This window comes from Bubalus kerabau, chromosome 8 (genome assembly GCF_029407905.1).
Source record: "Bubalus kerabau isolate K-KA32 ecotype Philippines breed swamp buffalo chromosome 8, PCC_UOA_SB_1v2, whole genome shotgun sequence".
Lineage (NCBI taxonomy): Eukaryota > Metazoa > Chordata > Mammalia > Artiodactyla > Bovidae > Bubalus > Bubalus kerabau.
The window spans coordinates 66489622-66505371 of record NC_073631.1 but is presented as its reverse complement, the minus strand read 5'-3'; the positions used below and the strand labels follow the sequence as shown (position 1 = coordinate 66505371).

The window sequence follows — 15750 nt, the reverse complement described above, 5'->3', positions numbered from 1 at the left end:
ACACAGCATTTTTCTGGAGGCTGGCAAAAAAGGAATAAGAGTTCAGAGTCAACCCTGGGAGAAGTAGTAGGGGAGTTCTCCACCAGGCTCCCTCCCTTCCCCCGTTTCCCATTGGTCAGAATGCCAGAGCTCCCAGGAACAGAGCTACTGTTCCTTCCAAGCTTGAAGTGGCAGAAACTCAGGCACATAGTTGGTCAGTCTGGCCACATGGAGATATCTGAAGAAAAGAGGGTGGCATTTCTAGGGCATGTGACTAGTCAGCCCTGCAGTGGGATTTGAAAGATTCATCATCTCTCTGTACTGTGGACAAGGCAAAACTTTTGTGCCAAGGACAAGAGATTACATGTGTTGTAATTCATGTAATGTAGAATCTACAGGATAGTCTAAAGCAACTGACTTTTCCCTTGTGCCTTCTCACTTGCTCCAATATTGAGTCAGCTGGAATAAGTGGTAGACACTGATTAATCAGTGGAGATTGCCTCTGCACACATGCAGCACTGCTCTGTGATCACGGCACTCTCCCCCATCTGTTGGCAGGAGACACTTCTCCACTCTCAGAGTTTTCTTGTGTGCAAAGGTAGCTGCATCAGTACAACGTTCCTGTCGTCATCCTGCTTCTTCCCTCTGCCTTGGGGATGGAGAAATGACTTAATCTGATTTATGAGTCTAGAAAGCCATTCTTTGGCCTATTTTCTTGGGGTTGGTGTTCTGTTTTGCAGGGAGCACTCCCTCCTGTTTTGGAGAAGGAGATGGCAACCCACTCCAGTATTCTTGCCTGGAAAATCCCATGGACAAAGGAGCCTGGCAGGCTATGTCCATGGGGTCGCAAGAGTTGGATATGCTTAATGACCAAATCACCACCACTACTCCCTTTTCTCTGTTCTCCCTGTCATTAATCTTACAGAGGTGCCCCTTCCCCACCTCCAAATACCCTGTTCCTTTTTTCTCAGTTAGATGAGGGTCCAAGAGAAGAAGGATGCTATCTCTTGGGCTTCTCCATAGTCCCATAGTGGCTCGGAGCCTGTCCCTGTCCTCACAATACTCTAAGCAGTACTCCTCGCAGCAGGTGAGAGAAAACCTGCTGCCACCCAAGACCTTCCCACCAGGTATCTCTGACTGATGCTGCAACTGGGAGCCATATAGTAATGCTTAGATAACACAGGCTTTGGGAGTTGTCAGGCTTGGGTGTGAGCTCTGTCTTACTCCTTAGGAGTTGTGTGACCTTGGCAAAGACTTATCAAGAATAGCTTTGGGAAGAAAAATAAGTACAGTGTACAACATGTTAGAACATTTCCAGGAAATGATGTACTCATCTCATGAGACCTCCGTTTTCCTATCTGTAAAAGGAGAATAATATTATCTGTTTCGTGGTGTGGTTTGTAGGAACTAAACAAGATAATATAGGCAGAGTTATCACTGAGAAAGCGTGTAGTAATGAGAGTTATTGTCACTATGATCTATAAGTTTTGGAAAGAGATTAAAAATAAACCTGGTCCTCCTCCTGGATAGGGCCCTAGCTATTTTCAGATATAGCTGGGTGAGTTCCATTGCATTGATGGATAATTCTAACATTTCCTGTTTGGGGAGGCTCTGAGGCGACCTCTAATTCTTATTTTATGAGCGTGGAAATCCTTGTCTCTCAAGTTTCCCTCAACATCGATTTCTTTTTTCAGAGCTGATACAGAGGGATGGATGATAAGGTGTATTTTTCTTCAGACCTGGGGTCTGGCCACTTCCCTCTCACTTGAATGATGTGGTTTACACATCAGTGCTGCTGGTAGCTTCGCTTTATAAACCCCCTCATGCATAAAGCAAAACTTGAATATGGGGGCTTTGGACTCAGTGTATGAGAAGCCTCAGAAAAAGAAATAAAAATCACACTTCATTTACAAGAAGAATGGCTTTGGGAAAAAACATGTACCGTATATAGCATGTTAGTACATTTCCAGAAAAATGATGGCAAATTAGTCAAATCAAGTTGCAGATATAGTTAGGAAGTTCTCACATGAGTTTTCCATACAAGATTTTGGTGGATAAAATCAAATAACTTATACTTAATATTTTAAAAGTGCAGTCATGCCAGTTCATCCTCAAGTCACCTTGGAATTGACTTGGAATTGAAAGCTTCTAAATGCAATTCATGGTTTTGCTGTTGAATAATAAAGTGTTTGTGTCTGTGCTAGAAGGTGTTGGGATTCAGGAATAGAATCAAACACCAGAGAAATACCACCATGGTCACCATCTCAGAACACTAGCATCCATTCTCTTTGTTCAAGGAAGGTTTCTTTTCCTCATGGTTGATGTGGTTTGTTTCTTTTATAGTTTCTGATGCTCTGATTCCAAAGGGAATTTCATACTATTAATATAATTACCATTATAGTATGGGTATCACATATACTATAGATTTTGTCCATTCTGAATTTAAAAAGGATAAATCTGAAGACAACACCATTGCTGTTGTTGCTGAGTGATCAACAGTGTGTCTTTGAGGGCAATAACTCATTTCCAGCATTTTCTCCAAAAGAAATATATTGAAGATTATTATTATTTTTTTGCTCAGCTCCTGAAGATTGTTGTCTCATCATTTATTATCTTCACCACTGGTATGTTCTTCAGCTGTTGTTGATGTCTGGAAAGATTGATTTTTTTGCTCTTTAAAATATTATTTGTATTTTTCAACTAGGTTGGTGTGCTACAATCCCAGAATCAGACCTAGAGGGAAGATCAACAGAACAAGACTCCTCTGAACTGTTTACCAACCACAAACACCTCATGGTGGAGACTCCTGCACCTGGTAAGAGAATGGGTGGCCCTCACAAATATGTCAGAACAGTGACACTCTGGTCGGGTTTTGTTTTGTCATACCAAAAAGCATTTTGCAAAATTTCTTGTTTTCTAACTTTTTATCCTTCCCCTTGACATTGGTTTAGCTGAATTTGATCATTTGTATATTGCTTTCAATATTCAAATCTTTTCTCTCTCTTTCTCTCTTTCATTTCCCCAGAAGTTTCACCCCTCCAAGGAGTCACAGAATAGTTGAAGTAGAATTGTCTGGTTCAGGGGAAGATGGCCTTGTGAAGGTTGATCCTGTGTGGACCTCATGCCAAGCACAGAGGAAGGCCTGGCCCAGATGCTTCATCCAGCTTACCTGCCAGGAGATAACAATGTGTAGAGATAGCGCTCGGGACTTCTCACTTTTCTAGGAGGACTTGTACTAATATGGGCAAGGCAGCTGAAGTTGTCTTACCAGGAAAGGATGTTGCTGCTTTTTGGTCATCTGTATGATTTCAGCCGCAGGATATAGTGAGAGGATATCTTCTGGGAACAGACTTTATAATGCAGAGACCTAGATCCTATTTCATACCCCAGGTTTTTCCACAGAATTCTTATATAGTAAATGTATCGAGTTTAATAAACATCTCATTGTCAAACAATATCTTGGATTTTATTTATAATCAGAGGGTTATATAGTTGATATCTTTATTTAACGGGAAGAAGTTGAATGGACCTAAAAATGTTGCTGGGCTTCCCAGGTGGCTCAGTGGTAAAGAATCCACCTGCCAATGCAGGAGACACAGGAGATGTGGGTTCAATCCCTGGGTGGGGAAGATCCTCTGGAGGAGGAAATGGCAACCCACTCTAGTATTCTTGCCTGAAAAATCCCATGGACAGAGGAGACTTGTGGGCTACAGTCAATGGGGTCACAAAGAGTCAGACATAACTGAGTGACTGACCATGCACGCAAAAAAAAGTTACTACTCCACAGTAAGACTTGAATATGGTTGTTTTATAAATGAAAGAAACTACAACTAGGCTAAAAGTAGGAAGAGATGTGTTTTATAGTATTGTATGAAAATGTTTAAAATATTTTCAAGGAAAAGTGTTAGTCACTCAGTTGTGTCCAACTCTTTGCAACCCCATAGGCTGTAGCCCACAAGGCTCCTCAAGGAAGCTAGTACATTAGTATCCTCTTTTCATTACCCAAATGGGTAATACCTTTTAAAAAATCCAGGTTATAAAAGGATTCACACTCTATTATAATTAAAATGTAAGGTTTTCATATGCAAGAAATAGAGTTTGTCAATCTCAAGTTAAAATTACAGTTGCAAGACTAATTTATTTAAACAAATATATGTCTGTGCCAGTTTTGGAATACCTCAGTCAGTACAAGGGAAAAATTGGCTCATGGTTTTTCTATATGTGAAACGTCAAAAAATTGCAAAGGATGTATTATTTATTATTTATAGCATTCTATTTTTTAGGAGATGCAGCAGAAGATTAAATAGTTTTTATTGTGAAGTGTGTGAGTAGACAACTTCTAGCCTTTGGGCCAGAATCAACCATTAGGTTAATGTTATTCAGCCTGTGGGGACCAATAAAAGGTGTTCATGGCTCTGTGTAAGCCTAAAGATGAAAAACCACAACTCTTCCGATCATCTTTAACAGCTTCATTGAAGAAAGGTTAGACAAGAAGTATATTACTTCTTAAAAAAGTGTTTCTGACTTATGGTTTTTTTTTTTGATATTCGATTCCCATGGACATTTTTTCCATGAAGTGCGTGTGTCCATTAGCTCATCTCTGTTTTTCTTTCCTTTTTTGTGAGTCATGTCCCATTTGTAGTGTCCTATCTGCCTTTCTTTAACTCACTTTCTTTCTCTCTTGTTTCCTTGTTCATCAGCCTTAATCAGTCTTCCCCTTCCTCTGTGCCCCCCAGTTCTTCCATTCACATGTGAATCTCTCCCTTTATTTCCTGTGATATTTTAAAACTGAAGCATTGTTTGATTTGTAAAGGTCACTTTAAATATACATGAATGCAATGATTTCTCTTTCATATTTCTCCTCCATTGTTTTCCTTTTATTTATGGCTGCCACTGTTGCTCTGTTCCATGAGGAAGTGACTACCAATGTAAATTCAAAAGACTCCCTATCTGTGTTTGGGGAATTTAAGGTGACTTTTGTTGCTACAATTACATATTATACTGAGAGTTTTTATGTTCAGAAGTAAATTTGTAAGATATTTTCCTAGAAATTGTTATCAGTATCTTAAGCCTATTAACAAAATAACTTGACCAAATAATTTTATTTTTTTATTTAGATCACTTTAATACAGAACTCTATAAGCAATACGTTATATAAATATTTTAAAATATATCTAATTTATTACTATTTGCATTTTACTAGCTGCAAAAAGGAAAGAAGTTACTAATTAAACTTAAAAACATTCAAGCATAGTTAGCTTATAATACTTGTTAGTTTCAGGTATATAGCATAGTGATTTGGGATTTTTGCTGATTAATTCCATTTTAGGTTTTTACAAGATATTGGGTATATATTCCCCTGTGCTATAAATCCTTGTTGCTTATCTATTTTAAGTTTAATAGTTTATATCCGTTAATTCCATATTCCTCATTTGTTCCCCTTCCCCTTTGGTAACCATAAGTTTGTCTTCTATGCCTGTGAGTATGTTTCTGCTTTATATATAGATACATTTGTATTATTTTTTTAGATTCCACATGTAAGTGATATTAGTATTTGTCTTCCTCTGACGTATTTCACTGAGCATTACATTCTAAGATGTCCATCCTTAATTAACCTTTTAAACATTATCAAATTTAAAATATAAGTTCTAAAATGATAAAAATAATTTAATTATTGACTTAAAAGTATCTTTTATTAAAGAATTTCCTGAATTTAAGTTATGTGTGTGTGTGTGTGTGTGTATATATATATATATATATATATATATATATATCTTTTACCCCTGATTTTAGCCTCATGATTTAAAACACACATAAATTGTTTCTGCTTGCAGAAAAATAATGGAGCCACAAATTGTGTTTTCTTTTAGAGTGGCTTTTAAAAAATCAAGACCCAAATAATTCTTAACTATTCCCATTATTTTGACACCAGTACTTCAGTCATTAATAACAATTGTCCATTATGTATTTCTTATGTTTGTGTGTGTGTGTGTGTATAATCTAGGAATAACTAAAAAAGCTGGAAGAAGGAAGATGATAATAGGTTTCTTAGCCCAATGCTTTCATTATTACCCAGTGTATGAGGATAAATACTAATAAAATAGGCTTCCCAGATGGTGCTAGTGGTAAAGAACCCACTGCCAATGCAGGAGACGTAAGAGACACAGGTTCGTTCGATCCCTGGGTTGGGAAAATCTCCTGGAGGAGGTCATGGCAATGCACTACGGTATTCTTGCCTGGTGAATCATATGGACAGAGGAGACTGGCGGGCTGCAGTCCATAGGACTGCAAAGAGTTGGATATGGATATGGATATGGATAACTGAAGTGAGTTAGCATGCATGCATGCATTAATAAAATAGCAAACATTTATTAAATTCTTACCATGTACCAGGTAATTTATATGTACAATTTCATTCACTCTTCACATTACTGTGATGTAGGGAATGTTGCTATCTCTGTTTTACAAATGAGAGTACTGAGGTTTATAGAAGCTAAATAATTTATCCAGTATCCCACAGTTAATATGTAGCAGAACTAGGATTTGAATCCAGACTGCTTCCAAAAGCCTAAATACACACCCAGATGTATAGCTTGTTGGTGAGATGTATGTTTTAAAACTGAAAGCTTTTAGTCCAAGACAGATGCATTTCTTTGATTTCTAGTGTTCTTGCACATTTCTAGTGTTCTTACATATTTGCCATTTGTATTCCTCCGTTGGTGAATTCCCTGTTCCTATTCATCTTTTCCTTTTTTGGTGGTGGTGATAATTATCGCCTTATTGATTTATCATAGTCTTTATGTGAAAATGATGTTAATATTTGGTTGACTGAAGTGAAAAGAAAGTGTTAGTTGAATCCAAAAAAAAAAAAAAAAAAGAAAGAAAGTGTTAGTTGCTCAGTTGTGTCCAACTCTTTGCAAGCCCATGGACTGTGGCCTGTCAGGCTCTGTCCATGGAATTCTCCAGGTGAGAATACTGGAGTGGGTTGCCATTCCCTTCTCCAGGAGATCTTCCTGACCCAGGGATTGAACCTGGGTCTCCTGCATTGCAGGCAGATTCCTTACTATCTGAGCCACCAGGGAAACCTTGGCTGATTATGATATAAGCATTGTCCTCAATTTTTTCACTTGTCTTTTAATTTTGTTTCTACATGGTTTTTTACGTAGAAATTTTCTAAATTTTAAGTAACCAAATCTATTAACCCCTTCCTTTGTAGTTTCTGCCTTTGGTGTCCAGCCTGGGTAGTCTGTTTAATGCCCTTTCTTGCTTCTTCTCTGTACCAGTCTGAGGTCATGCTCAGGCTGTTGTGTTCTATGCTATGACAAGCTTCAATCATGTCCTCCACACTGGTGCACTGGGTTGTATGAGCCACAAACCTATGTTCTTTTCTGCTCTCATATCTCAAAGGGTTTTACATGAAGTACCTCCTAAGTTTTACACAGTTCCTTCCTTCACCCTGTGGAGAATGATTCAAGTGGTAGATACCCCACAGCTTTCAAAAGCTCACTTCCCTTTGATCCTTCCCCTCCTCCGCCATGGGCTCCCCTTTACGATGATTGACATTCTGAAAGTTTCTGTAGCACTTTGTAAATAGCCTTGGCCATACCATGCCCTCTAGACGTGGTCAAACTGTCTCCATCCCATGTGAACACAGGTTGGGCTCAGATTGGGCATGCAGGGCCCACTTATATCTCTCTGTACAGAGGCAAGAGATGTGAATCAGTGATAAAGTCTATACTTCAGTCCTCAAATTCTCTAAGCTTTTTATTTCCCCAGCATCATCATTGGACTGGATTGGTATTTTCACAGGTCAGGTACACCTGGAATGCAGGAGTTCCCTCCAGTTGAGGGACATCAGAATGTATTATGAATGCTTTTCCTGTAATTCCATTAATCAAAAAAAAAAAAATTCTTTAGCCTACAAGTGGCTAAGCCAAGAGACCTCTATGTTTTTTAAAATATCTGTCTCTGACTGGTTGGTAGTCTGTGTCACAAGGTACACAGCTTATCACATAAAAATGTAGGTCAAGATGAGCAAAGAATCAAAACAAAATGCATGTGAAGAGTATTCAGCCCCATAAAAAGCATTGTATAAACACAGGATTGCCAGTAGTAATCTGCCACAGCAGCAGTGTCCTCTGTGTGCCAACTGTCCATGGCCTTCTGTTCAGAGATTAAAAGTGTATCCACAATCGTCACGGAGCCTGTGAAGGCAAGGTTGCTGGGAGAGAGACCCAAACTGGTGGCTTTCAGCCTTGGTTACACATGAGGATCTTTTATTTTCTTCCTTTCACTGATCTGTATTTTCAGAGTGTTTTTTTGATGAATATGTATTGCTCTTGTAGTACAGCAGATCCCACCTGTTTTATTGATATAAATAATTGAAACTGATAATGAAGTCGCTCAGTCGTGTCCGACTCGACCCCATGGACTGTAGCCTACCAGGCTCCTCTGTCCATGGGATTTTCCAGGCAATAGTACTGAAGTGGATTGCCATTTCCTTCTCCAGGGGATCTTCCCAACCCAGGGACTGAACCCGGGTCTCCCACATTGTAGACAGACGATTTACCATCTGAGCCATGAGGAATAAATAGGTTTATCTATTTAGTGGTGTAAATAAAAATTAGCTGTGTACTCTTGCTAATTCACTTCAGTTCAGTCACTCAGTCGTGTCCAACTCTTTGTGACACCATGGGCTGCAGCAAACCAGGCCCCCCTGTCCATCACCAACTCCCAGAGTTTACTCAAACTCTTGTCCATTGAGTAGTTGGTGATGCCATCCAACCATCTCATCCTCTGTCGTCCCCTTCTCCTCCTGCCTTCAATCTTGCCCAATGACAGGGTCTTTTCAAATGAGTCAGTTCTTCCCATCAGGTGGCCAAAGTATTGGAGTTTCAGCTTCACATCAGCCCTTCCAATGAATATTCAGGACTGATTTCCTTTAGGATGGGCTGGTTGGATCTCCTTTCTGTCCAAGGGACTCTCAAGAGTTTTCTCCAACACCACAGTTCAAAAGCATCAATTCTTCAGTGCTCAACTTTGTTTATAGTCCAATTTTCACATTCATACATGACTATTGGAAAAACCATAGTCTTGACTAGATGGGCCTTTGTTGCAAAGTAATGTCTCTGCTTTTTAATATGCTGTCTAGCTTGGTCATAACTTTTCTTCCAAGGAGCAAGCGTCTTTTAATTTCATGGCTGCAGTCACCATCTGCAGTGATTTTGGAGCCCCCAAATATAAAGTCAGCCACTGTTTCCCCATCTCTTTGCCATGAAGTGATGGGACCAGATGGCATGATCTTAGTTTTCTGAATGTTGAGCTTTAAGCCAAATTTTTCACTCTCCTCTTTTACTTTCATCAAGAGGCTCTTTAGTTCTTCTTCACTTTCCGCCATAAGGGTGGTGTCATCTGCATATCTGAGGTTATTGATATGGCAGTCTTGATCCCAGCTTGTGCTTCTACCAGGCCAGCATTTCTCATGATGTACTCTGCATATAAGTTACATAAGCAAGGTGACAATCTACAGCCTTGATGTACTCCTTTTCCTGTTTGGAACCAGTCTCTTGTTCCATGTCCAGTTCTAACTGTTGCTTCCTGAGCTGCATACAGATTTCTCAAGAGGCAGGTCAGGTGGTCTGGTATTCCCATGTCTTTCAGAATTTTCCACAGTTTCCTGTGATCCACATAGTCAAAGGCTTTGGCATAGTCAGTAAAGCAGTTCAGTTGAGTTCAGTTCAGTTGCTCATCCTGTCTGACTCTTTGCAACCCCATGAATCGCAGCACGCCAGGCCTCCCTGTCCATCACCAACTCCCAGAGTTCACCCGGACTCACGTCCATCGAGTCAGTGATGCCATCCAGCCATCTCATCCTCTGTCGTCCTCTTCTCCTCCTGCCCCCAATCCCTCCCAGCATCAGAGTATTTTCCAATGAGTAAACTCTTCGCATGAGGCGGCCAAAGTACTGGAGTTCCACCTTTAGCATCATTCCTTCCAAAGAAATCCCAGGGCTGATCTCCTTCAGAATGGACTGGTTGGATCTCCTTGCAGTCCAAGGGACTCTCAAGAGTCTTCTCCAACACCACAGTTCAAAAGCATCAATTCTTCTGTGCTCAGCCTTCTTCACAGTCCAACTCTCACATCCATACATGACCACAGGAAAAACCACAGCCTTGACTAGACGAACCTTTGTTGGCAAAGTAATGTCTCTGCTTTTGAATATGCTCTCTAGGTTGATCATAACTTTCCTTCCAAGGAGCAAGCATCTTTTAATTTCATGGCTGCAATCACCATCTGCAGTGATTTTGGAGCCCCGAAAAATAAAATCTGACACTGTTTCCACTGTTTCCCCATTTATTTCCCATGAAGTGATGGGACCGGATGCCATGATCTTCGTTTTCTGAATGTTGAGCTTTAAGCCAACTTTTTCACTCTCCACTTTCACTTTCATCAAGAGGCTTTTGAGTTCCTCTTCACTTTCTGCCATAAGGGTGGTGTCATCTGCATATCTGAGGTTATTGATATTTCTCCTGGCAATCTTGATTCCATCTTGTGTTTCTTCCAGTCCAGCATTTCTCATGATGTACTCTGCATATAAGTTAAATAAGCAGGGTGACAATATACAGCCTTGACGTACTCCTTTTCCTATTTGGAACCAGTCTGTTGTTCCATGTCCAGTTCTAACTGTTGCTTCTGAAAGCAGAAAAGGATGTTTTTCTGGAACTCTCTTGCTTTTTCGATGATCCAGCAGATGTTGGCAATTTGATCTCTGGTTCCTCTGCCTTTTCTAAAACCAGCTTGAACGTCTGGAAGTTCACAGTTCATGAATTGTTGATGCCTGGCTTGGAAAATTTTGAGCATTACTTTACTAGCGTGTGAGATGAATGCAATTGTGCAGTAGTTTGAGCGTTCTTTGGCATTGCCCTTCTTTAGGATTGGAATGAAAACTGACCTTTTCCAGTCCTGTGGCCACTGCTGAGTTTTCCAAATGTGCCGGCATATTGAGTGCAGCACTTCACAGCATCATCTTTTAGGATTTGAAAGAGCTCCACTGGGATTCCATCACCTCCACTAGCTTTGTTTGTAGTGATGCTTCCTAAGGCCCACTTGACTTCACATTCCAGGATGTCTGGCTCTAGGTGAGTGATCACACCATTGTGATTACTTGGGTCATGAAGATCTTTTTTGTACAGTTCTTCTGTGTATTCTTGCCACCTCTTCTTAATATCTTCTGCTTCTGTTAGGCCCATACTATTTCTGTCCTTTATCGAGCCCATCTTTGCATGAAATATTCCCTTGGTATCTCTAGTTTTCTTGAAGAGATCTCTAGTCTTTCGCATTCTATTGTTTTCCTCTGTTTGTTTGCATTGATCGCTGAGGAAGGCTTTCTTATCTCTCCTTGCTATTCTTTGGAACTCTGCATTCAAATGGGTATATCTTTCCTTTTCTCCTTTGCTTTTCACTTCTCTTCTTTTCACAGCTATTTGTAAGGCCTCCTCAGACAGCCATTTTGCTTTTTTGCATTTCTTTTTCTTGGGGATGGTCTTGATCCCTGCCTCCTGTACAATGTCACGAACATCCTTCCATAGTTCATCAGGCACTCTGTCTATCAGATCTGGCCCCTTAAATCTATTTCTCACTTCCACTGTATATGTATAATCATAAGGGATTTGATTTAGGTCATACCTGAATGGTCTAGTGGTTTTCCCTACTCTCTTTAATTTAAGTCTGAATCTGGCAATAAGTGGTTCATGATCTGGGCCAGAGTCAGCTCCCGGTTTTGTTTTTGCTGACTGTATAGAGCTTCTTCATCTTTGGCTGCAAAGAATATAATCAATCTGATTTTGGTGTTGACCAACTGGTGATGTCCATGTGTAGAGTCTTCTCTTGTGTTGTTGGAAGAGGGTGTTTGCTATGACCAGTGCGTTCTCTTGGCAAAACTCTATTAGCCTTTCCCTGCTTCATTCTTTTTTTTTTTTTTTTTTCAATTTTATTTTATTTTATTTTTATTAATTTTATTTTATTTTTAAACTTCACATAATTGTATTAGTTTTGCCAAATATCAAAATGAATCCGCCAGAGGTATACATGTGTTATTTTTAAACCTGAAACACTGTATTAGTTTTGCCAAACATCAAAATGAATCCACCACAGGTATACCTGTGTTCCCCATCCTGAGCCCTCCTCCCTCCTCTCTCCCCACACCATCCCTCTGGGTCGTCCCAGTGCACCAGCCCCAAGCATCCAGTATCATGCATTGAACCTGGACTGGCAACTCATTTCATACATGATATTACACATGTTTCAATGCCATTCTCCCAAATCTTCCCACCCTCTCCCTCTCCCACAGAGTCCATAAGACTGTTCTATACATCAGTGTCTCTTTTGCTGTCTCGTACACAGGGTTATTGTTACCATCTTTCTAAATTCCATATATATGCGTTAGTATACTGTATTGGTGTTTTTCTTTCTGGCTTACTTCACTCTGTATAATAGGCTCCAGTTTCATCCACCTCATTAGAACTGATTCAGATGCCCTGCTTCATTCAATCACTCTTACTAATTAGCATTTGGTATATTAATAACATGAGTTTTACAGAATAATCTACTTGAATAGGGAGCTCTAGTAGTTCTGAAAAGCCCAAAGTATAATGTATTTTCATCAAAATAGTGTGATTATTATAATTTATAACAGTGGTATGAACATAGAATTGTATTAAAAATTATGGTTTCTCTTTATGTCCTTAACATGTTCCGATACAGAAAAGTGAATATGTCAGTTAAATATGAAAGCAATATTAAGAGGGTTCTGAAAGAGCAGCACAAGGCTATTTAGATTGTATAAGATGCTGCCCTTTCTGTAGCCTTTCTGTGTATGCAGCATTGAATTAGCTCGGGTTATTTTTCTATTTTTGTAGCTAAATTATGGAAGCTATGCGGACATCACATGTGTTTAGAGTTTTGTTGATTTAGACTTCAAAAGGTATAACTTATAGTACAGCACAACTGCCAAGGCCTAATTAGAGTAAGATGCCTGTTAGAGTGATCAGGTCCCCCAGGACTTAATCTCTGAGCTAGAGAGAGGATCTCTGTTTGAGCTGATGTGGAAAAAAAGTTGCAACACCCTTAATTCTCAGGTTTGCCATCATTTCATTTTAATTATATTCAACCTAGATCCCAACCCTTCATTCATGGCTTAGTCTAAATAAGTTACCTCCTTACCTGTAAGCCAGGAGCCACATTTGAGGCCCTCTTGGGACATGTGGGGAGGGCACTGTGAACTGCAGCCTTTCATCCCGTCTCTTGCCTCCTTATTACATTCTCCTTTTTTGTCTTTTTATTTCACTCCACTTTTAAATGTTTTCTATTCTGTTGTACTGATAGGAACTTATAAGTTCTTTAAATTACTTCTGCAATGGAGTGGGAGATGAATAAATCATATTGGCACCTCTCAAGACTTTCCTAATCACCATTGCTGGTGGTCACATTTCCCTCACGAGAAGTCCTAAGCTCTGTGCCTCTCTAATAAGGACTCGCTGACTGTATTTCACAAGTCGAATTTTCCTTTCCTGCTAGAATTAGTGTGCACACTCCTTGGGCACAAAAGTTCTTAGACTCTTTTGGCTATTTGGTAAATATTTGTTGTATCAATAAATCCAATGAACTTAAAAGAAGTCAACCAGTCAGAGAGAAATGGAGAAATCAATGATTTAGAATACTGGCTATAATCTTACCTTCCTATTTTATTTTTACAGATTGTGCTAAGAAGAGGCCAATATGACTTTCCCACTGTATTTACTTAAATTTGGCTTTAAACAGAGGTATGATTCTGGAGAATTTAATAGCTCATTTTTTTTTTCCCATGAGTGGTTATGTGACATTGATTTGAACAGAGTTCAGGTTGTGTGAGCGTTTGAAGCTTCAACATTTTTAGAGCACCTTTAAAGAAAAAGAATAAAAAATTTTAGTACAACATTTGGTGCAAAAGTGTATATTTAGTTAGAGTCAGAAAAGAATAGCAATGTATTACATATTTGTAAAAAGCCAGTCATTGCCACAAATATCACAAAATCCATAAAAATAATATATTTCTGTATTAACTGCTTGATAGTGCTTTTTAATACTTCTGCATAGTTTTTGCCACATATTCTTTACTCACCTCTTCCATTATCAACAATTTTATAATTTCATTTTCTATAGAATTAATTGAAAGATAATTCAGTTTTCCTCTGGCATTATTGATCAAATTTTTAAAATTTATTTTAATTGGAGGCTAATTACTTTACAATATTGTAGTGGTTTTTGCCATACATTGACATGAATCAGCCATGGGTGTACATGTGTCCCCCATCCTGAAACCTCTCCCTCCTCCCTCCCCATCCCATCCCTCTGGGTCATGCCAGTGCACTGGCCCTGAGCACCCTGTCTCATGCATCGGACCTGGACTGGCAATCTATTTCACATATGCTAATATATATGTTTCAATGATATTCTCTCAAATCATCCCCTCTCCCTCTCTGACAGAGTCCTAAATTCTGTTCTTTACATCTGTGTCTCTTTTGCTGTCTTGCATATAGGTTCATCATTACCATCTTTCTAAATTCCTTATGTATGTGTTAGTATACTGTATTGGTATTTCTCTTTCTGACTTACTTCACTCTGTGTTTAGGCTCCAGTTTCATCCACCTCATTAGAACTGATTCAAGTGCATTCTTTTTAATGGCTGAGTAATATTCCATTGTGTATATGTACCACAGCTTTCTTATCCATTCATCTGCTGATGGACATCTAGGTTGCTTCCATGTCCTATCTATTGTAAACAGTGCTGTGATGAACATTGGGGTACACATGTCTCTTTCAATTCTGGTTTCCTCAGTGTGTATGCCCAGCAGTGGGATTTCTGGGTCGTATGGGAGTTCTATTTCCAGTATTTTAAGGAATCACCACACTGTTCTCCATAGTGGCTGTACTAGTTTGCAGTCCCTCTAACAGTGTAAGAGGGTTCCCTTTTCTCCACACCCTCTCCAGCATTTATTGTTTGTAGACGTTAGATAGCAGCCATTCTGACTGCTGTGAAATGGTACCTCATTGCAGTTTTAATCTGCATTTCTCTGATAATGAGTGATGTTGAGCATCTTTTCATGTGTTTGTTAGCCATCTGTATGTCTTCTTTGGAGAGATATCTGTTCAGTTCTTTGGCCCATTTTGATAAACCCACAGCAAACATTATCCTCAATGGTAAAAAATTGAAAGCATTTCCTGAAAGTCAGGAACAAGGCAAGGGTGCCCACTCACACCACTACTATTCAACATAGTTTTGGAAGTTTTAGCCATAGCAATCAGAAAAGAAAAAGAAATAAAAGGAATCCAGATTGGAGAAGAAAGCCCTAAAGACTGCACCAGAAAATTACTAGAGCTAATCAATGAATATAGTAAAGTTACAGGATATAAAATTAACACAGAGAAATCCCTTGCATTCCCATACACTAACAATGAGAAAATAGAAAGAGAAAATAAGGAAACAATTCCATTCACTGTTGAGATGAAAAGAATAAAATACTTAGGAATAAATCTACCTAAAGAAACAAAAGACCTATATATAGAAAACTATAAAACACTGGTGAAAGAAATCAAAGAGGACACGAATAGATGGAGAAATATACCATGTTCATGGATCGGAAGAACCAATATAGTGAAAATGAGTATACTACCCAAAGCAATCTATAGATTCAGTTCAATCCCTATCAAGCTACCAATGGTATTTTTCAGAGA

The 15750-nt window shown here is 39.1% G+C and overlaps 1 protein-coding gene across 5 annotated transcripts in view; it reads left to right on the top strand.

Annotated features, from left to right (window-relative positions):
* The window catches only part of BBS9 (Bardet-Biedl syndrome 9), a 481177-nt gene extending 477743 nt beyond the window's left edge, over positions 1-3434 (top strand). For all 5 annotated transcript variants that reach the window (XM_055590433.1, XM_055590432.1, XM_055590431.1 and 2 more), the window contains 2 exons: positions 2684-2794; positions 3005-3434. In XM_055590433.1, coding sequence (XP_055446408.1) covers positions 2684-2794; positions 3005-3036 — 143 coding nt within the window. In that variant the 3' untranslated portion in view covers positions 3037-3434. The remainder of the gene's footprint in view (positions 1-2683; positions 2795-3004) is intronic.
* Positions 3435-15750: the final 12316 nt, after the last annotated feature.